The 14,890-nt window shown below is 40.0% G+C and overlaps 2 protein-coding genes across 2 annotated transcripts; both read right to left on the reverse strand.

Annotated features, from left to right (window-relative positions):
- Positions 1–1,957: 1,957 nt before the first annotated feature.
- On the reverse strand, positions 1,958–6,807 carry LOC100699200 (neuronal acetylcholine receptor subunit alpha-9-II). Its single transcript, XM_003444636.5, has 6 exons — positions 6,768–6,807; positions 6,308–6,453; positions 4,408–4,562; positions 4,007–4,187; positions 3,313–3,664; positions 1,958–2,730 (listed from the first exon to the last, which is right to left on the reverse strand). Exons 1-6 carry the CDS (start codon positions 6,805–6,807, stop codon positions 1,958–1,960), a joined length of 1,647 nt encoding a protein of 548 aa, XP_003444684.2.
- A 1,997-nt stretch (positions 6,808–8,804) lies between these two features.
- Positions 8,805–14,873, reverse strand: ube2ka (ubiquitin-conjugating enzyme E2Ka (UBC1 homolog, yeast)). Its single transcript, XM_003444753.5, has 7 exons — positions 14,499–14,873; positions 13,821–13,914; positions 13,605–13,663; positions 13,394–13,476; positions 12,978–13,077; positions 10,321–10,449; positions 8,805–10,219 (listed from the first exon to the last, which is right to left on the reverse strand). Exons 1-7 carry the CDS (start codon positions 14,559–14,561, stop codon positions 10,145–10,147), a joined length of 603 nt encoding a protein of 200 aa, XP_003444801.1. The 5' UTR covers positions 14,562–14,873; the 3' UTR covers positions 8,805–10,144.
- Positions 14,874–14,890: the final 17 nt, after the last annotated feature.

Below are 14,890 nucleotides of genomic sequence, written 5' to 3' on the forward strand. Positions count from 1 at the left end.
CACCATGACAATCACTTTGGAGAGGTGGAGGGAAAAAACACAACACTATCTCACCACCTCTGTCAAATTCTGTCGAACAGAGCCCACAGAACAATCAAAAGTTATGCCCCCTACTGCTAAAACATTTTTACTTAGAAAATTAATTTAATTATTAGCCTCCAGGTCAATTAAAATTAATGAACTGGTTACAGAATGGAAGTGAGTAAGACACAGAGCTATAGCCACTTGCCATACAATACCCCAGAGTACCAGAGGAATGAATACTCTCCAAATATTTTTTCCCTCCTCTCAGTAGTGAAGTTATGTGAGCGGATCTCTGCAGAAGAGGAAAAATGAGTGGGAATGCTTCTGAGCTGCAAATCTTGTACACTTCTGTTGCCACATGCAGCTTCAAACAGTAAGCTTTGGGGCATCCACCACCACTACAATGGTATGTGGGAAGTGAGCGCCCTCTACTGTGAGCTTAGGGTAATGTGAAATGAAAGAATACGACTCATTTTTCTTCATATTTGCAGTTCCTAGTGGGAATAATGAAAACTTATGAGAATGCATACTGAAAAAGAAGCAGCCATCATTTACACGCCTAAATAAGTATATCACAGTGTAATTTTACTAAAGTGCAAGTTTATTTCAAAGTGTTGGCCCAAGGCTCTAATGCTGTCCAAAGTTATTAAAACTTATCAGTGGGCATTAATTTGACATAATGCATCGCTGCATTCAGCTTGAGTGTTGTAGTGTGTATTTTAATTTCATCCCACATAGTGAAAAGCTGAACTGAGACAGACTAGGACATTTATAAAGTAAACTGAGATAGACCAGTTATTGATTTAAGGAAGTATTAAACTATAGAATTGCCATAAAACTTCTTCTATTTATTATGGTGAGAACTCTGGGAGACTATTTCCATGTAAAATGTAGTATGAGTAACTATATTGTTCAGCAAAAATGCAAATAATTTCAGTTATACAAGGCTCAGAAAATTAATACAATTATTTGCATTCAACCTCTTATTGATTCCTTTTCATTCTCCCTGCATTCCTTTTGCCCTTACCTCTTTTATTTCTTCCTTTTCTACTTGGCTTTCCAGTGTTCAGGCATGCACACACACACAAACACATTCACTTGACTTTCAAAGTTAAAGGGATGGGCCTTCGGAAGAACGGGGGTGTCAGAGTGCGCACATTGTGTTACATAATTGATGCTCCATATTACCTTACATCCTGACGGCCCTGGCTGTGCTACAAACAAAGCTTGCTCATTAACTATTCACTGGATGATTTTGAACAGAAAAATGATTCTGCCGATCAGGAGCTAGCACTGACGCTGCGTCTCTCGGCCCCAGGCGTCTGATTACACAGTTGTGAATAAGACATGTGCTGTCTCCACTGGTCATATTTTAACTTGACAGCTGATCCCCTCACATGTATTCAATGGTCAGATGATGAAGTACTCCTACATCAAAGGCATGATTGATGGAGGATGTAGCGAGCTACACATTGAGATGCTATAGACTGTATAGCTGACAAAGTAGTAAAATCGAATGTATTAACGAGATGAAGTAAACTGAAAGCAGTGATTTATGAACTGTGGTTTCAATAGATCTGTTATTTGGCATTGCCTGCACATACTGTATGTGTCATGGTCTGGCTCATTTTGTTGTGTTTTAGATCAACAACAAAAAACTTATATCACTATGTACAGTATATGAAATCATTATGTGTTGAAGACATAATAGGTTAAACATATTTTAAAGGTAAGGAATGCAGAGTGGCTTGAATGCATGTGGACAAACCAGCGAATGAAAGCTGAAATTTGTTTTTGATGATTAATAAAGAAAAGCTGCAAAGTTCAAGTATGTTTGATTGTCCCATTTGTTTATAAAAAATGAAAATGGTCCCATTTGACCTTCTGTATAAATATGCAAATTAAAAAAAAAATCTGGAGAACCACATGTTGGTCATGGTGCCTTACCGATGATGAGGATGCTCATGAGGAAAACCATGATAAAGAAAATCCACATGAAGAATCTGTCCATGACCTTAGCTATCTTTTTCCATTCTGCCCCCTTGGCGCACGTGGCTCTCTGCTCTCTAAAACAGTTTGCTATGTACTCAACATTGCGCACTAGCTTAGTGTCCATACCAGCGAAGCCACTGCCATGGGTGCAGAAGACACAGGGGCCAAAGGTTACAGTGGGACCCTGAGGTAGAGGCTTTTTGTCCTCAGGGCAGCAGGGAATCTTCTGGTCCTCAGAACAATACGGGACCTTATGGTCTTCTTTATAGTAGTCGTTTATCGGAATTTTACCATTAGAGCTTTCATACTTTCCGGGTTCAAAAGTAGATATGTGGCTGCTGTCATCTCTGGTGATGTGGTGCTGAACTCTTGGATGCTGCTGCAGCTTGGAGCTCTGGGATCTGGGATACTTGTCGCTATGCCGGTCCTCTCGGCTACTTTGCCTCCCAGGTTTACCATTTGAATGAATGTGAGTGTTGAACTGCTGGTGACGGACTTCGTCCTGGGTGGAGTGAGAAGACGAAGAGGAGGCGGAGGCACAGTTCTCACCCACTTCATAAACAAAACAAATCTTCGACATGTAGTCAATGATGAGGACTTTTGCCCAGTGTGGAACTGGTTTGGCCTCCACACCACAGAAGTGAATGTTCATGATGAAGATGGTGAGAGATGTGGAGGCTGTGACCATTGTCATAGTGGCAATATAGTACTTCCCTGTGTAACAGGAAGGAACAAAAAAAAGATGGAAGAAAAGTCCGCGACCATTAAGACACTGTAGGTACTAGCAAGTGGCCCGACATCATATTAAACCCTATGGACTAGCATTGGGATGTCGCTCAAGTTCATATGCATATGAAAGCAGACGCACAAATACTTTTTGTTCACATTTTAAGATTCCCTACTCCAGGTCAGATTATAGGGTGTGCTTTAACTATTTGGACATGTTCGTCCTGTAACTTATGGAATGTCAACTTCTCCAACATGTACACCTGCCTCTCATTCAGTATCTGCCCCAGTGACCCTTTTAAAGTTTAAAGGTGTAACCTTTAGCTATGCTACATTAGACAAATATGGCTCAAGTTCTAACAGTAAAATTCTTAAGGGTACATTTAATTTGAAAACTGAAAATATACCAATGCATCACTAGATCATAGGTCATTTTTGGACCATGCATGCCTGTACAATTTCTGGTATATTTTTTGGAAATTATAGAGTGACAGAAACATAAACCATGCAACAAAAACAAGCTATTAAATATATTTAACAAAAAAACAAAACAAAAAAAAACCTTCTTACCTATGAGAGGCACACTTTCTGAGGGCGGCATGCTCTCAGCCACCATGAGCTGGAACACTGTTAAAGCTAGAAGAACTGTCACCCCCAGGGAAACCTTTTCCCCAGAGTCTGCAGGCAGATAGAAGCCCAGAGGGGCCAAGAAGGAGATGAGGAAGCAGGGAAGAAGGAGGTTGAAGATGTAAAAGGAGGAGCGGCGCTGCAGGAGTACTGTATAGGTGATGTCTGGATACGGGTCAGAGCAACAACCATACATTATGACATTCTTGGTGGCCGGCATTCCACGGCACTCCCACTCAACATTTTCCACAAAGTCTGACAGGTCACCACTGTCCATGCCCATAATGATGTCTACCTGGAAATAGAGAGAAGGGACACATTTACCAAGTAAAAAGTATGTACACACACATGTATGACGACAAATACAATGAGCAATGTGTACCTGATCTACATGTCAAAAAGGTCAATGTCAGTTACTCTCTGATCTAACACAGAGGTCAGAGTCACAGCAAGAGCTGGGTCTTGTGTCATTTAACCATTTTAGGTGGCCTGGTAAATTTAGGTGACCCAGATTGCCCCTATCCTGAAAAGAAATGCAAACTACACAGAATCAATATGGGTTTATCCTCCACAGCATGCTGTTCTATATACATTGTGTTAAACAAGTTATGGTAGTATGGGGAGTATTTATCCAGACCTGGTTGCCATTGTAAGTCCAGGAACCAAAGGTGAGGTTACATTCCTGGCTGTCAAAGGGGAAGTAGGAGACGTCCACCACGCAGGAGCTTTTGGTGATGGCAGGAGCATCCCAGGTTATCTCCCCATTGTAGCGCAGCCTCACATTGGTGTCCATGGGCCCAGAGAAATCATCATCAGCTCTAGAGGAGGAAAACAAGTTGAGACCAACTGGCAAGTCATGTGTGTGATTTGGTTAAACAGTGGTCAGATTCAGTGTCTTCTAGTATTTATAATCTCACAAGTAGTCTTTAAACATTGTGAATAAACTTTATATTGAATTATAATATAAAAGACATTAATGGCAGCAAGAAGATTTGTCCACATTCTGTGTTTCTGGAAAATTAATCTATGTGGGCATACTTATTATAGAGAACGAGGTCAGGCCTCCACACCAGGCTGCTAGGGATGTGGATCACATCCAGTCCATCATAGTCCTCCTTATTCCACTTCAGGTAAGCATCATGCCATGTTTGCCTAATCCACAGGTAGGCAATCAGCACCTGGTTCCTTTCATCCTACACAGTCACAGTCATACTAGTCACAAAAAAAGGACCTGCAAATGTATGCAAACACAAAGTAGCATGCAACCATTTTGGTGCCTCTGGAAGAATTATTTATTTTTTTGATTACTTTAAGTGTGAAGATATTAAAAAACACAAACACACACAATGATCCCTGCAGCTCACAATGCTAAATAAATGTTATTGCACTGATCATTTCAATTTATAATTTATACTGTATGAAAATAATAAGACACTGACAGAAAAAAGAGGAACTGTGGTATTTGTCTCATTGACATATATCACACCTTGCAGAAGCGTTATTGCCAGCGTCTTCATCTAAAAATTCTCTATTATATTTACACATTGCTTAGAACTCTGGGATATTTTTAAACCATGAGACATAATGCATGCTTGCAATCTGCAAGAATGACATGGCCACTGATGGTCATGTCATGGCAGTTGTGAAAAACACCAGCTACAGCTTGGTTTTCCTTTAGTAGTTTGTGGTGAGTTTTAAGGCCTGGTTACTGTCCTCTGACAGGATATGGCCTTATTTTAGTTTCATATTCTTGCAGCATGTGCATCTTGCTGTCATATAACCCAAAGCCTAACATTAAAAACTTCCTCTTTTTTTCAAAGATACCTTTCAAAAATAACTTTGAATTTCTCGCAGCATCTTCACTCAGATGCTTAGAAGAACTAATTTTTGATGATTGGTTAAGGTATCAGTTAACACCAGACTCCTAATGTCAAATCCACAACTGCTAAAAACTTTTAAGGTCTATAAGAGGTTATGAATTTCTGCACATGCCTCTGTTACTGTGTCTTATAACTGTATATCTACACACAACAGACAGTAAGAAAAAAACCCTCTAGATCTTCTCGGTTCACTGCTCATCAACACCAGGTGGACAAACACAAAGCTTCACAATGGCTGAAATCCAGACCCGTCTGTCAATATCAGGTGGATGAGCACAGTAAAGGAGGTTGGGGGAACACATAACCGCTTTGGTAACAGGACACTCCAGGGTGCACACACACTCATTTGCTGTCTGGCTCGCATCCGTTTCTTCCAAACTATGACAGAGTGACGACAACAAATGCCCAGATACTGTATGGAAACATTACATTCAGCAGCTGGTTTTGTGTCTTCAACTACGCACGCCCAAACGCACACACTCCACAGTGAATTGCTAATTCACTGTGGAGTGACGCAGCACTGAACCCAAACGGGAACCTGACCCGGCCGAGTAAGCCACCAGCCGGTCGGTTTGTACAATAGGAAGTCATGGACAACGTTCAGAATAAAAGGTCTGTTCACCTCCATGTTTTCCTTCATGCTGGGCTCAGCGTCAAGTTAAAAAAAACTCAGTTCTTTGCATTTGCATGTTTTCTGCTAAATCGATGTCATTAGTTTTACTGCACTGTGGCTAATGTATTGGCCAATACATTTTATGCCAACTATTGACTGCACAGTAATGCTGTAAGCAGAACACGCTACTCGTGATTACCACATATTATTCAACATACATAAATCAGATGCTGTTGCCCCTTTTGTGTGCATGAATCACCTTAACAGCTAAACAGAAAGTGTATTTTTAAGTTTCTGCAGCTAGACTATTTAAAAGAAATGCTATGACTCTCAGTGAGGTGTTTAATTTTAGTTGTGGACATAATTAACCTCTTCCATTTATAACTCGCCTCTAACCAGAATGTGTGGCACACGAAACAAGACTTGCTGATGAGCGCGCACGCACCATGTCTTTGATTTGAGAGAGGGTGACCTGCAGGGTGACGTTGAGGGCTCTGTCAGTGTCGTCCACAGGCCGCAGGGCACTGGAGTAGTTCTCCATCAAATCATTCAGGAGTTTCTGGGCATAATGACCCTGAGCAGAGTGAATCACTGCGAGGAGACACAAGCGGTCTGTCAACATGCAGGAGGCTAAAATAGCTCCTTGTAGTCACAGATTTTAATGAGGGTCTCAATGATTGGTTTCCTTTTTCTTGCTGTTTGTTAAAACAATACATTTTAAGGCCACATGAAGAAAATATTTTAAACTATTATAGGTGGTAATAGTGCAAGCATTTGTGACTTTATACAGTTATGAAAAATAATGTAAGCATAAGTTAAATGATATAATCTAGTCTAATTAATTAAAAGCAAAATGGAGAGGTCTCTTTTTTTCCCAAAAGAAGACAGGCTTAAGTTTGACTCACCTTTGGGAAGCAGCATCACCAGAAAGATTATTGGGAACATTGCTAGCAAGCCTCTTGGTAACTAATAACTCCAAAGAAGAAATTAAAGGTGGCCTCGACAGGTAATCTAACAGGTCTTGGTTTCATTCCTCGAGATCTACATGATGAGCGTTCAACCCCAGTTGAACTCAGATGCAGATAGCAGCAAGCTGTTTCCTCTGGCTGTCTTTGCTGTAAGGCCAGCTCCTAATGTTTGGCAGGGGAGGCAGCATGTCTGCTGACTGAGACACGGAATAAAACTCCAGCTATCACATAGCAGCAGCAGACCAAGAGAAACAGGATGCCCACGAATCATCGCCTCGCCACACATGGGGCTATTCGCCTGTGAAGTCAGGTGGGGAACTGGTCTGCTCCTGCAACATGCTGCCATTATGTCAACAAGGAAAGATGGGAATTTGAAATTCAGGGGATTGTAAATCTATCATTCAATCAAACAAGGGACAGACTGGCAGTAAAACGTTGAAATTAATGAAAGGCATAATGAAAAAGTGAGAAGTAGTGTTTTTTCAACTAGAATCGACTTCATAAAAAATGAACATTTCATATCAGCTGACTGAACCTAAAGTAGCAGGTTTTGTAAAGCCCAGGCTTTTAAATAGGAAAGGCATACTCATTTTAATTTAAACAATTATTTATGATACAAATATAACAATACATTTTTCATTATTAATTAGAGAAACATATGTATATGTTTATTCATGTTTATTATAACACTCTTGAAATGCTTGTGATTAAGGGTGCTGTTAGTGTGCATCTATTCCCCACAATTAATAAAGTGTCACCTTTCACTTTACAGCTGAGGGATTTCCTTTAGCTTCATATATCACACTGGTAATGTTTTATTGGAATTTGATGCAACATGGCCCTTTTCCAGAAAGATGGCAGCCACATAAAGCACAGCACAGGGCTTTTATACACCACAGAAAACCCCCTGCAGTTTCTGCTGAAACTACATGCTCACAGTGGAAACACTACTCTTAACTCACTGAAACACCCCGTCAGGATGTTAAGAGCTGTGCGCTTTAGTTTTGCCATGATAAAATATTTAACAATGCACCTGAATATCACACCAATCATCATCTATTGCAGAGCGGCTGACAGAAAGTGACGCAGCTGCGATGAAGTCAGCCACTTTGAAGCCTTCGGGACTTTAATAATGCAGCAAGTTACTTTATTTTGTGTCATTTTAATAACACAATGATTATCTCAGTGCCATTACCTGAGCAAGGAAGCATACTATTTCTGTGTCACGTATTCAGATTAGAGCGGCTCGGTCGATTAGGGGATGTTATGAAGAGTTCCAGATGGTAGATGCGAGCGACACGTCAGCTTTTAATGAAAGGATCGAAAATGAGCTCTAGCTACTTGCCTGAGACTGCTTTATTGAGCAGTGAATGCTGTACAGTTAAATCTACAATATCCTCTTTTGATTACAAAACATACATATCAGAGGTTGCTTTTTTTTTCTTGCCTTTTCGGAGCAAATGTGCAGGCTGAAACAGCCCTCAGATTACTGCCAGGGTTTCTTGGATGGGTTCAACATGGCACAACATGGTACCAAGCAGGCCACCTGTTATCTGCACTATGAGAAAGATGCTCTGAATATTATCAGAATGCCTGCATCTTTTGCTTGTTGAAGCTCTGACTGCTCAGAAAATTTGCCTTCTTGAACAAGGACTTAAATATAAGCTATAATATGAATGCTCAAAACACTGAATATTGAATTTCAGTATGGAACTTAAATCCCTATAGATTACATTTCTATTATATGACATTAGTATAGCAATTTTAGTGGCTCAGTCTAGTTTTTATTCAAATTCACACAAAGCGAAACAAGAACAAATGCTCAAAACGCCACAAATGATTGGAAAACAAAAATCCTGTTTTTCAATATATGTTTATCCATTAAAAACTGAACTTCACATTATTGTCAAGTAGTGTGCGTGAGAGTGTGTGTGCGTGTGTGAGAGAGGCAACACAGAAAGGACAGAGGGTGGATTAATTTACACAGACTTCAATATTTTATTTACAGATGAATCATTGACATTTTATCTGTTGGCCTAGGTAGGTTGACGCAATATTTTTCTATCATTTTGAACCATTTTTTTTTATCCAGACTTGTGACAGGTTGTGTTACTGCTGAATGTGTTTATTTTCTCTCCGTTTAAAAACAAGAATCAAAATGTATTCCTGTAGAAGTCATATCCAAATAAAACATGATATTTTTTTTAAAAAAATGTGGGGGTAAAGGAAGAAAGGAAGTAAGCCAAGTGAAGAACAGGTTGTGAGGACAGTAACTGAAGATTTCCTGGATTTTGGGTCAATTGCCAACAGCTGAAGAGGGTGAAACATGGCATGAAAATGAATATGGCTACTGTGTGAACACCTTTGTGACACTTGATGAACTGATTTCCAGAGCACAGAATAAGCTGATGCACAAGTTCTGGATTTACTTTGTTGCATTTTTTGACTTTCCCCTCAATTTTATGTCCAATTAAAGCACTGTTGTTGCCCTGAAAACTCCCACAATATAACAAATATGTCTATGATTGGATTTAGACAGATACTTGCAGTAATGTATCATTGTGAAATTTAAAAAAAAAAAATTCCTAATATTACATCTCAAATTATAAATTCTCTATTTAGCAATCTATGCTGTTAGAAATGACGCCAACATTACTAAGTTTTTATTTTGGAATAGTGAAGGGATTAAGGTATGGTTTGGAAACAGTGCAAGAAGGTTTTGACCTAGTCTCCAATTTCAAAGTTCAAAATCTCAGCTTAATCCCCGTCCAGAAAAACAGCCCCAAAAGTGTTAAATCAGGACCAGGTTCAAAAGAGCCCCTCCCCTAAATGGCTTGACTCTCTCCCACCAAGGGTTTCACAAATTAAAGTAAAATGCACTGCATAGGCAAGGATAAGCTGCTGTCAGCTGCTTCTTGCACAGAGCCAGAAATAGCTGGGAGTTTGGCGGATGTGGGTGGGGTCTTAAGTCTGGCATTTGTTTCAAAGGTGGTGAGGTGCGATTGGATTTCTGATTGTAGCTCTGAGTGGAATGTTGAATGAATTAAGAAACCAGAGATTAGAGCTCACGGAGCAGCTGATTGGAGTGTTGTACAGCAGACGGTGACGAGTGCAGATGAGAGATGCAACACAGAGGGGATAAAGGCGGGGCTGGAGAAGAGGGCGAGTGTAGATGTGAGGAGTCCACTTTGAAACAGAGGATACATTAAGGGAAGAGACGCCTTCAGACAGTGGGAATTCGAGAGAGAGAGGATGCGTGTGGTATGAGGGAGAGATTGTGATTAAGTGGAAGATGAAGAAGGTGCCAGAAGTACTCAGTTACTGAGCAGCAGCTCTGTCGCCGTCTCCACATCCCAGGATTTCGACGACAATGCCACTATTACTGCATTCTGCGGAGGAAAACAAAACCAGTCACACACACTGATTTATTCTGCAAGAGTTTAACATCGCAATTCAAAGCAGGGGAGAGAGAAGATTTGGAGACGCTTACTTTTTCAAAGCCCATGGCACAGAGTTTGTCTATTTTGCGTGTGTACTCCGGACTGGAGACGGGAGCGCCTGCGTAGACGTGAGACCAGAGTCTTGCTGTCTGTTTAAACATCTCTGGATTCTGCTTGTACTGCGCGGTAAAAACAAATGGGGAAAAAAAAAAAAAAAAACAGCTTTACATTTGTGTTAAAATAATGTACACCACCCTCCATAACAAAAACACTTGTATATAGGTCATCAATGCCAAGAGAAAAATGATCTAGATTTGAAACATTTAAAAAGCACAATGTTGGCATTGTGTTGAGAAATTAAGTATTCAGGGTCACAATTAACATATCTTTTGGGGGTGGTGCAACACAATCTTCTGTACCATTTTGTACACAACAGATTACTAACGGGGCCAGAGGAAGTGATAGAGCTGTACTTTGCCAGGTAGCCATTTCTGCCAAGCGCTCGGTTTCCATGCTGTTTAGGCATTATTCAGCTGAAATTTAGAGTGTAGATTTCCCATCACTATAAACTATTAACAGTGAAGCTGCTGAGTGAATAAGACATTAGATGCAGATTCCTGTTAATACAATTTTGGGGGGGGAATTGGAAACTTTTGATAATACCCAACAATGGTGGGGACATTTATCTCTTGCTCTCTAGAGGTTCCCTATCAAGACTTGCAAAAATGCATTTTCGCCTTTTACCTCAAACAGCAAGAAAACAACTAACATGTAGAGGATTGTTGCTGGTGAGGAGAGCCAGGTCCCTAGCTTTGAAGTGTCAGTTTCTAAAGCAGATTTAGGGTAGCAGAAGTATGATCAGGATACTTGTCCCTTAGGTGTGTGTACTGACATTCACCAAGTTATGCCCCCCAGGGCCACCAGCATAATCATTTGCCATTAGCTCTACTTACTAGACTTCTTTCTCTGCCAGTTCCACTTCCTCAAAATTGAAGGTTAAGCTGCTCTATCAAAATAGAAGCATTTCAGTATGCACCATAGTGCAAAGGTGAAGGGGGCAGGAGTGTAGTCATGACGAAGCAGTGCAGTATGTCGTGCTTTTTTCAAGCATTACCATAATTTTAATCTCATGAATAAAAAAAAAAAAAAAAAAAAAAAAAAAAAAACCCACACACACAAGACCACAAACTTCACATCTGGTGAATGTCCTTTTGATGCAATCATGGCTGTTAGATGGGTCGGGGAATAAAATACATATAGGGAGCGCATTCATATCCTTTTAACGCTATGACGGGTCACGTATCCCACATGGTAATATGCACTTTACCCAAATGCACTTTAGAAGTTTTCTTTGGTCATACACAATTTCAGAGAACTGATACTTCCGTTACTGTACATCACAGAAGTTAATCTTTGCCACTGAAACTGATGTATTATAAGAGCTGATCAACTTTGAAACACGTTTTAGTGTAAACTTAAAAGAAAAACTCACTGTTGTGATATGCATATCAAACACATTTATACCACTCCTCCTTTTTAACCTCATTTCATTACTTTGTGTTTCACTGGAGTGCATGGTGCTCACCAAAGGATAAATCAACTTTATAAGTGATTAGTAACTGTAGGTTTAATAATATGCTCAGAGTAAGATTACATTCCAAAAATTATAGGCTGGATGCCATCGCTACACGGATTTCTAGAAAATGAAATCTTTTAAAATGAAAAGACGAGACACAGCCCACTGACCTCTCACAGGATCACAGAATAATGCATTTCCTACACTTAAAAAAAACAAAACAAACTGCGATCAATGTTGAAGGGATCAACTGCCAAGTTTTACAGGGTTTGGCTGCCATTTACCTTGTATATGAAGAATGAATGTATTTGATACAAAGCCAAAATAATGTAAAGTGCAAAGGCTTTGGATGCCTTTTTCTCTAAAAAAACCCTCAGTAAATTACAGAGTATTAGGGCCACATTAAGAAAATACTATTTTGAGAAAAAGTCTAAATGTGGAGATTAGAGCATGGCTGCTATACCCTGTACAAGGTGGATTAGAGAGTTAGTGAAATCATATTACAGAATTGGTTTTAGTTACAAAATTATTTTCTTTTAGCACATAAACAAAATCTCCACATTTTGACTCTTTTCTGGAGAAAGAATTTCATTTTTACTTAAAATTTTGACTATATTCCAAAAATGATCATGTTATATAATAATCTGTTTTTGGTAACAAACTTTATTTACTGCGACAAACAAAAAAGAAACTAACCCTACATGCAGTATTGGTATACCACTGAACAGTAAGAAAACATCAAACTGTCTATAGCCATTTGAGGGAACAATCCAGGGCCTCAAACTGTGAAGCTAACACAAATGGCTAAGGACAAAACTCTGATGTATTCTGAATACACTCTGCACTGCAAGTGATCAGAGGCTGCAGAATTAACCAGGCTTCAAAGTAAGTAGCTAAATAGTTAAACAGATTGTTACAAAATTACACAATGACCCCACATTTTTTCCATTTCCAATGTAACATACTGGATATATATATAAGACAGATTATAGCAATACTGTAGTAATGTTAGTCACAATAAGGCACATCTGTAGTACGGTATACATGTAAATACACATTTAGTAACAACTGCTAGTAGAGATGCATCATGTTCGAGCAGGAAAAGAAGTGAAAACATAAATACACACCCACCTGATTGGCTACCACAGCATCCTGTGGGTCATCTGGTTCTGCGGCTGCCAGTAAGGCTTGTAATGACAAGAGAACCGTCCTCAGTGTCATAGCTGCCGCCCTGAAACCACATACACGCTGTTTTTAAAGCAACCACTATTCATAGTACCGCACCGTGGCCTCTGACACTTGCGAGATTACTTAGAAAACCTAAATATTATGACCAAACAAAATGCATTACACAATCTTTTATTTACTCCTATTTATATCTAGTCATTTTCCCAAAATTACCACCTAAAAGCTTTGTGCTATTGTTCAATTGCTGATCATGTAGGCATTAGAAGCGACCTGTAGTTGGCTTAAAATTTCACAAAATATTTCATAATGGATGTCTGACAGATGGAGAATGTCAAGAATCTTGGAACACATTTACTCACCACTGGTCTTTAAGAATGTCCAGACATATTGCACCTGTGACTGAGCTGATATTGGGATGCCAGATCTTCGTGATAAACCGAACCTGAGATGAGAAAAATGCAGAAGAAAAGCATTACTGGATTCTTACGGTAAATGAGAACTTTGTACAGAAGTACTTTCAAGAGTATTTCATTCTTTCATTAATAAGAAGGAGGAGACATTGAGCCCTACCTTGGGTGGATTGAATGGATACGTCTCTGGGATTTTAATTTCTAGTTGATATCTACCCCCTGGAAGAAATTAAGGGAAAAACATAAAGAACAATTCAAGCATTTAAAGAGTTAGTCAGGCTTTAGGATCAACCTTTTCTCAGTGATTATCAATATCACAAAAGTTACGCAGCCGTGTAGTCACGAGAGCAGGGAGCGTGTCCCCAGAGCTCCTCACCTTCATATGGCGTGTCAGGTGGCCCTGCTATCTCTCCTTTAAGTTCTGTGAAGTTTTCGTCCACCAGATCCACCTTTATCTGGTTTTTGCTAGTCTGAAAGGTGGAAGACCAAATGTGCGTTATGGCTTAAGTAGAAAAGGAGAACGCAAGGTTTTAAGTCACCAAATACAAAACCAGACTATGCAGCACAAGTTAACACCCCCCGCAGGCGTTAGACAAAGTTGATCAACTTGTTGCGCAAATCCTACTGATTCATATTTGATATAAACACTAATCTGAATAGGGAAAAGCCTGTACAGGGTAAATGTGCAAAGAACACCTTCAATAAAACACGCGGACACCACCTAACACTCTTTGCTATGGCTATCCCGGTTAGCTTTACCATCACAGAAGGCATGGTAAGCTACCGAGTACTGCTAGCAACAAGAAGTTGTGGATGATTTAATGCGGCCGTGCTTCCAAATTGGAGCAAAAAGTGAATTTCTTGGCTTTATCTTCCATGCTGTGGTATATTAACAGCTATCGGCGAGGCTGTTAGCTCAAGCTAGCAGTTCGGTGATTAGCAATCTGACAGCTGAGCCAGCGACGCGTCACTCTCATTCAGCCCCCGCAGTCACGGAAAGAGGAAAGGAAAAAAATTAAAGAAACAGCTTCGAGTGGCAAACATGACAACCCACCTCTTCACTTTTAAGCACTTCCTTGAATTCCCGTTTTATCCTCTGAACTGCGATGTTAGCCATGGCTCACCCGTGTTCCCGTCCGGCTTGGGCCTCGTCCCCGTCCGACCTGACTAACGTAAGCTAAAGCTAGCTTGCTCTGCCTACAGTAGCTCTGCACGTTTTAAATACACTCTGAAAAATAACAACAGGAAGGCTGCTGGCCGCCGAGCGCCGTCAGTCCTCGCTATTTATACAAAGTTATAATTTGCCAAAATGTCTCAACGTCTGTCTGTCATCTCAAATGTATAAGAACACAATGGTTGGGGCTACTGAAAACATTTTAATACCAAACTGCATGCAGTCTGGAGGAGAGGGGTCATGTGATCAGTATTGCCATCCCGAATCCCTTC

Source organism: Oreochromis niloticus, linkage group LG2 (assembly GCF_001858045.2).
Source record: "Oreochromis niloticus isolate F11D_XX linkage group LG2, O_niloticus_UMD_NMBU, whole genome shotgun sequence".
Lineage (NCBI taxonomy): Eukaryota > Metazoa > Chordata > Actinopteri > Cichliformes > Cichlidae > Oreochromis > Oreochromis niloticus.

Bases quoted from the DNA above. Each gene is read 5' to 3' on its own strand.
- ube2ka (XM_003444753.5), bottom strand. From the start codon at position 14,561: ATGGCTAACATCGCAGTTCAGAGGATAAAACGGGAATTCAAGGAAGTG. The intron at 13,915-14,498 runs GTGGGTTGTCAT...TCCACCTTTCAG, and splicing joins AAGTGCTTAAAAGTGAAGAG to ACTAGCAAAAACCAGATAAA. The intron at 10,450-12,977 runs GTGGGTGTGTAT...TTTACCGCGCAG, and splicing joins ATGCTGTGGTAGCCAATCAG to TACAAGCAGAATCCAGAGAT.
- LOC100699200 (XM_003444636.5), bottom strand. From the start codon at position 6,807: ATGTTCCCAATAATCTTTCTGGTGATGCTGCTTCCCAAAG. The intron at 6,454-6,767 runs GTGAGTCAAACT...GTCTCCTCGCAG, and splicing joins GGTGATGCTGCTTCCCAAAG to TGATTCACTCTGCTCAGGGT. The intron at 4,563-6,307 runs GTGCGTGCGCGC...GTGACTGTGTAG, and splicing joins TCTCTCAAATCAAAGACATG to GATGAAAGGAACCAGGTGCT.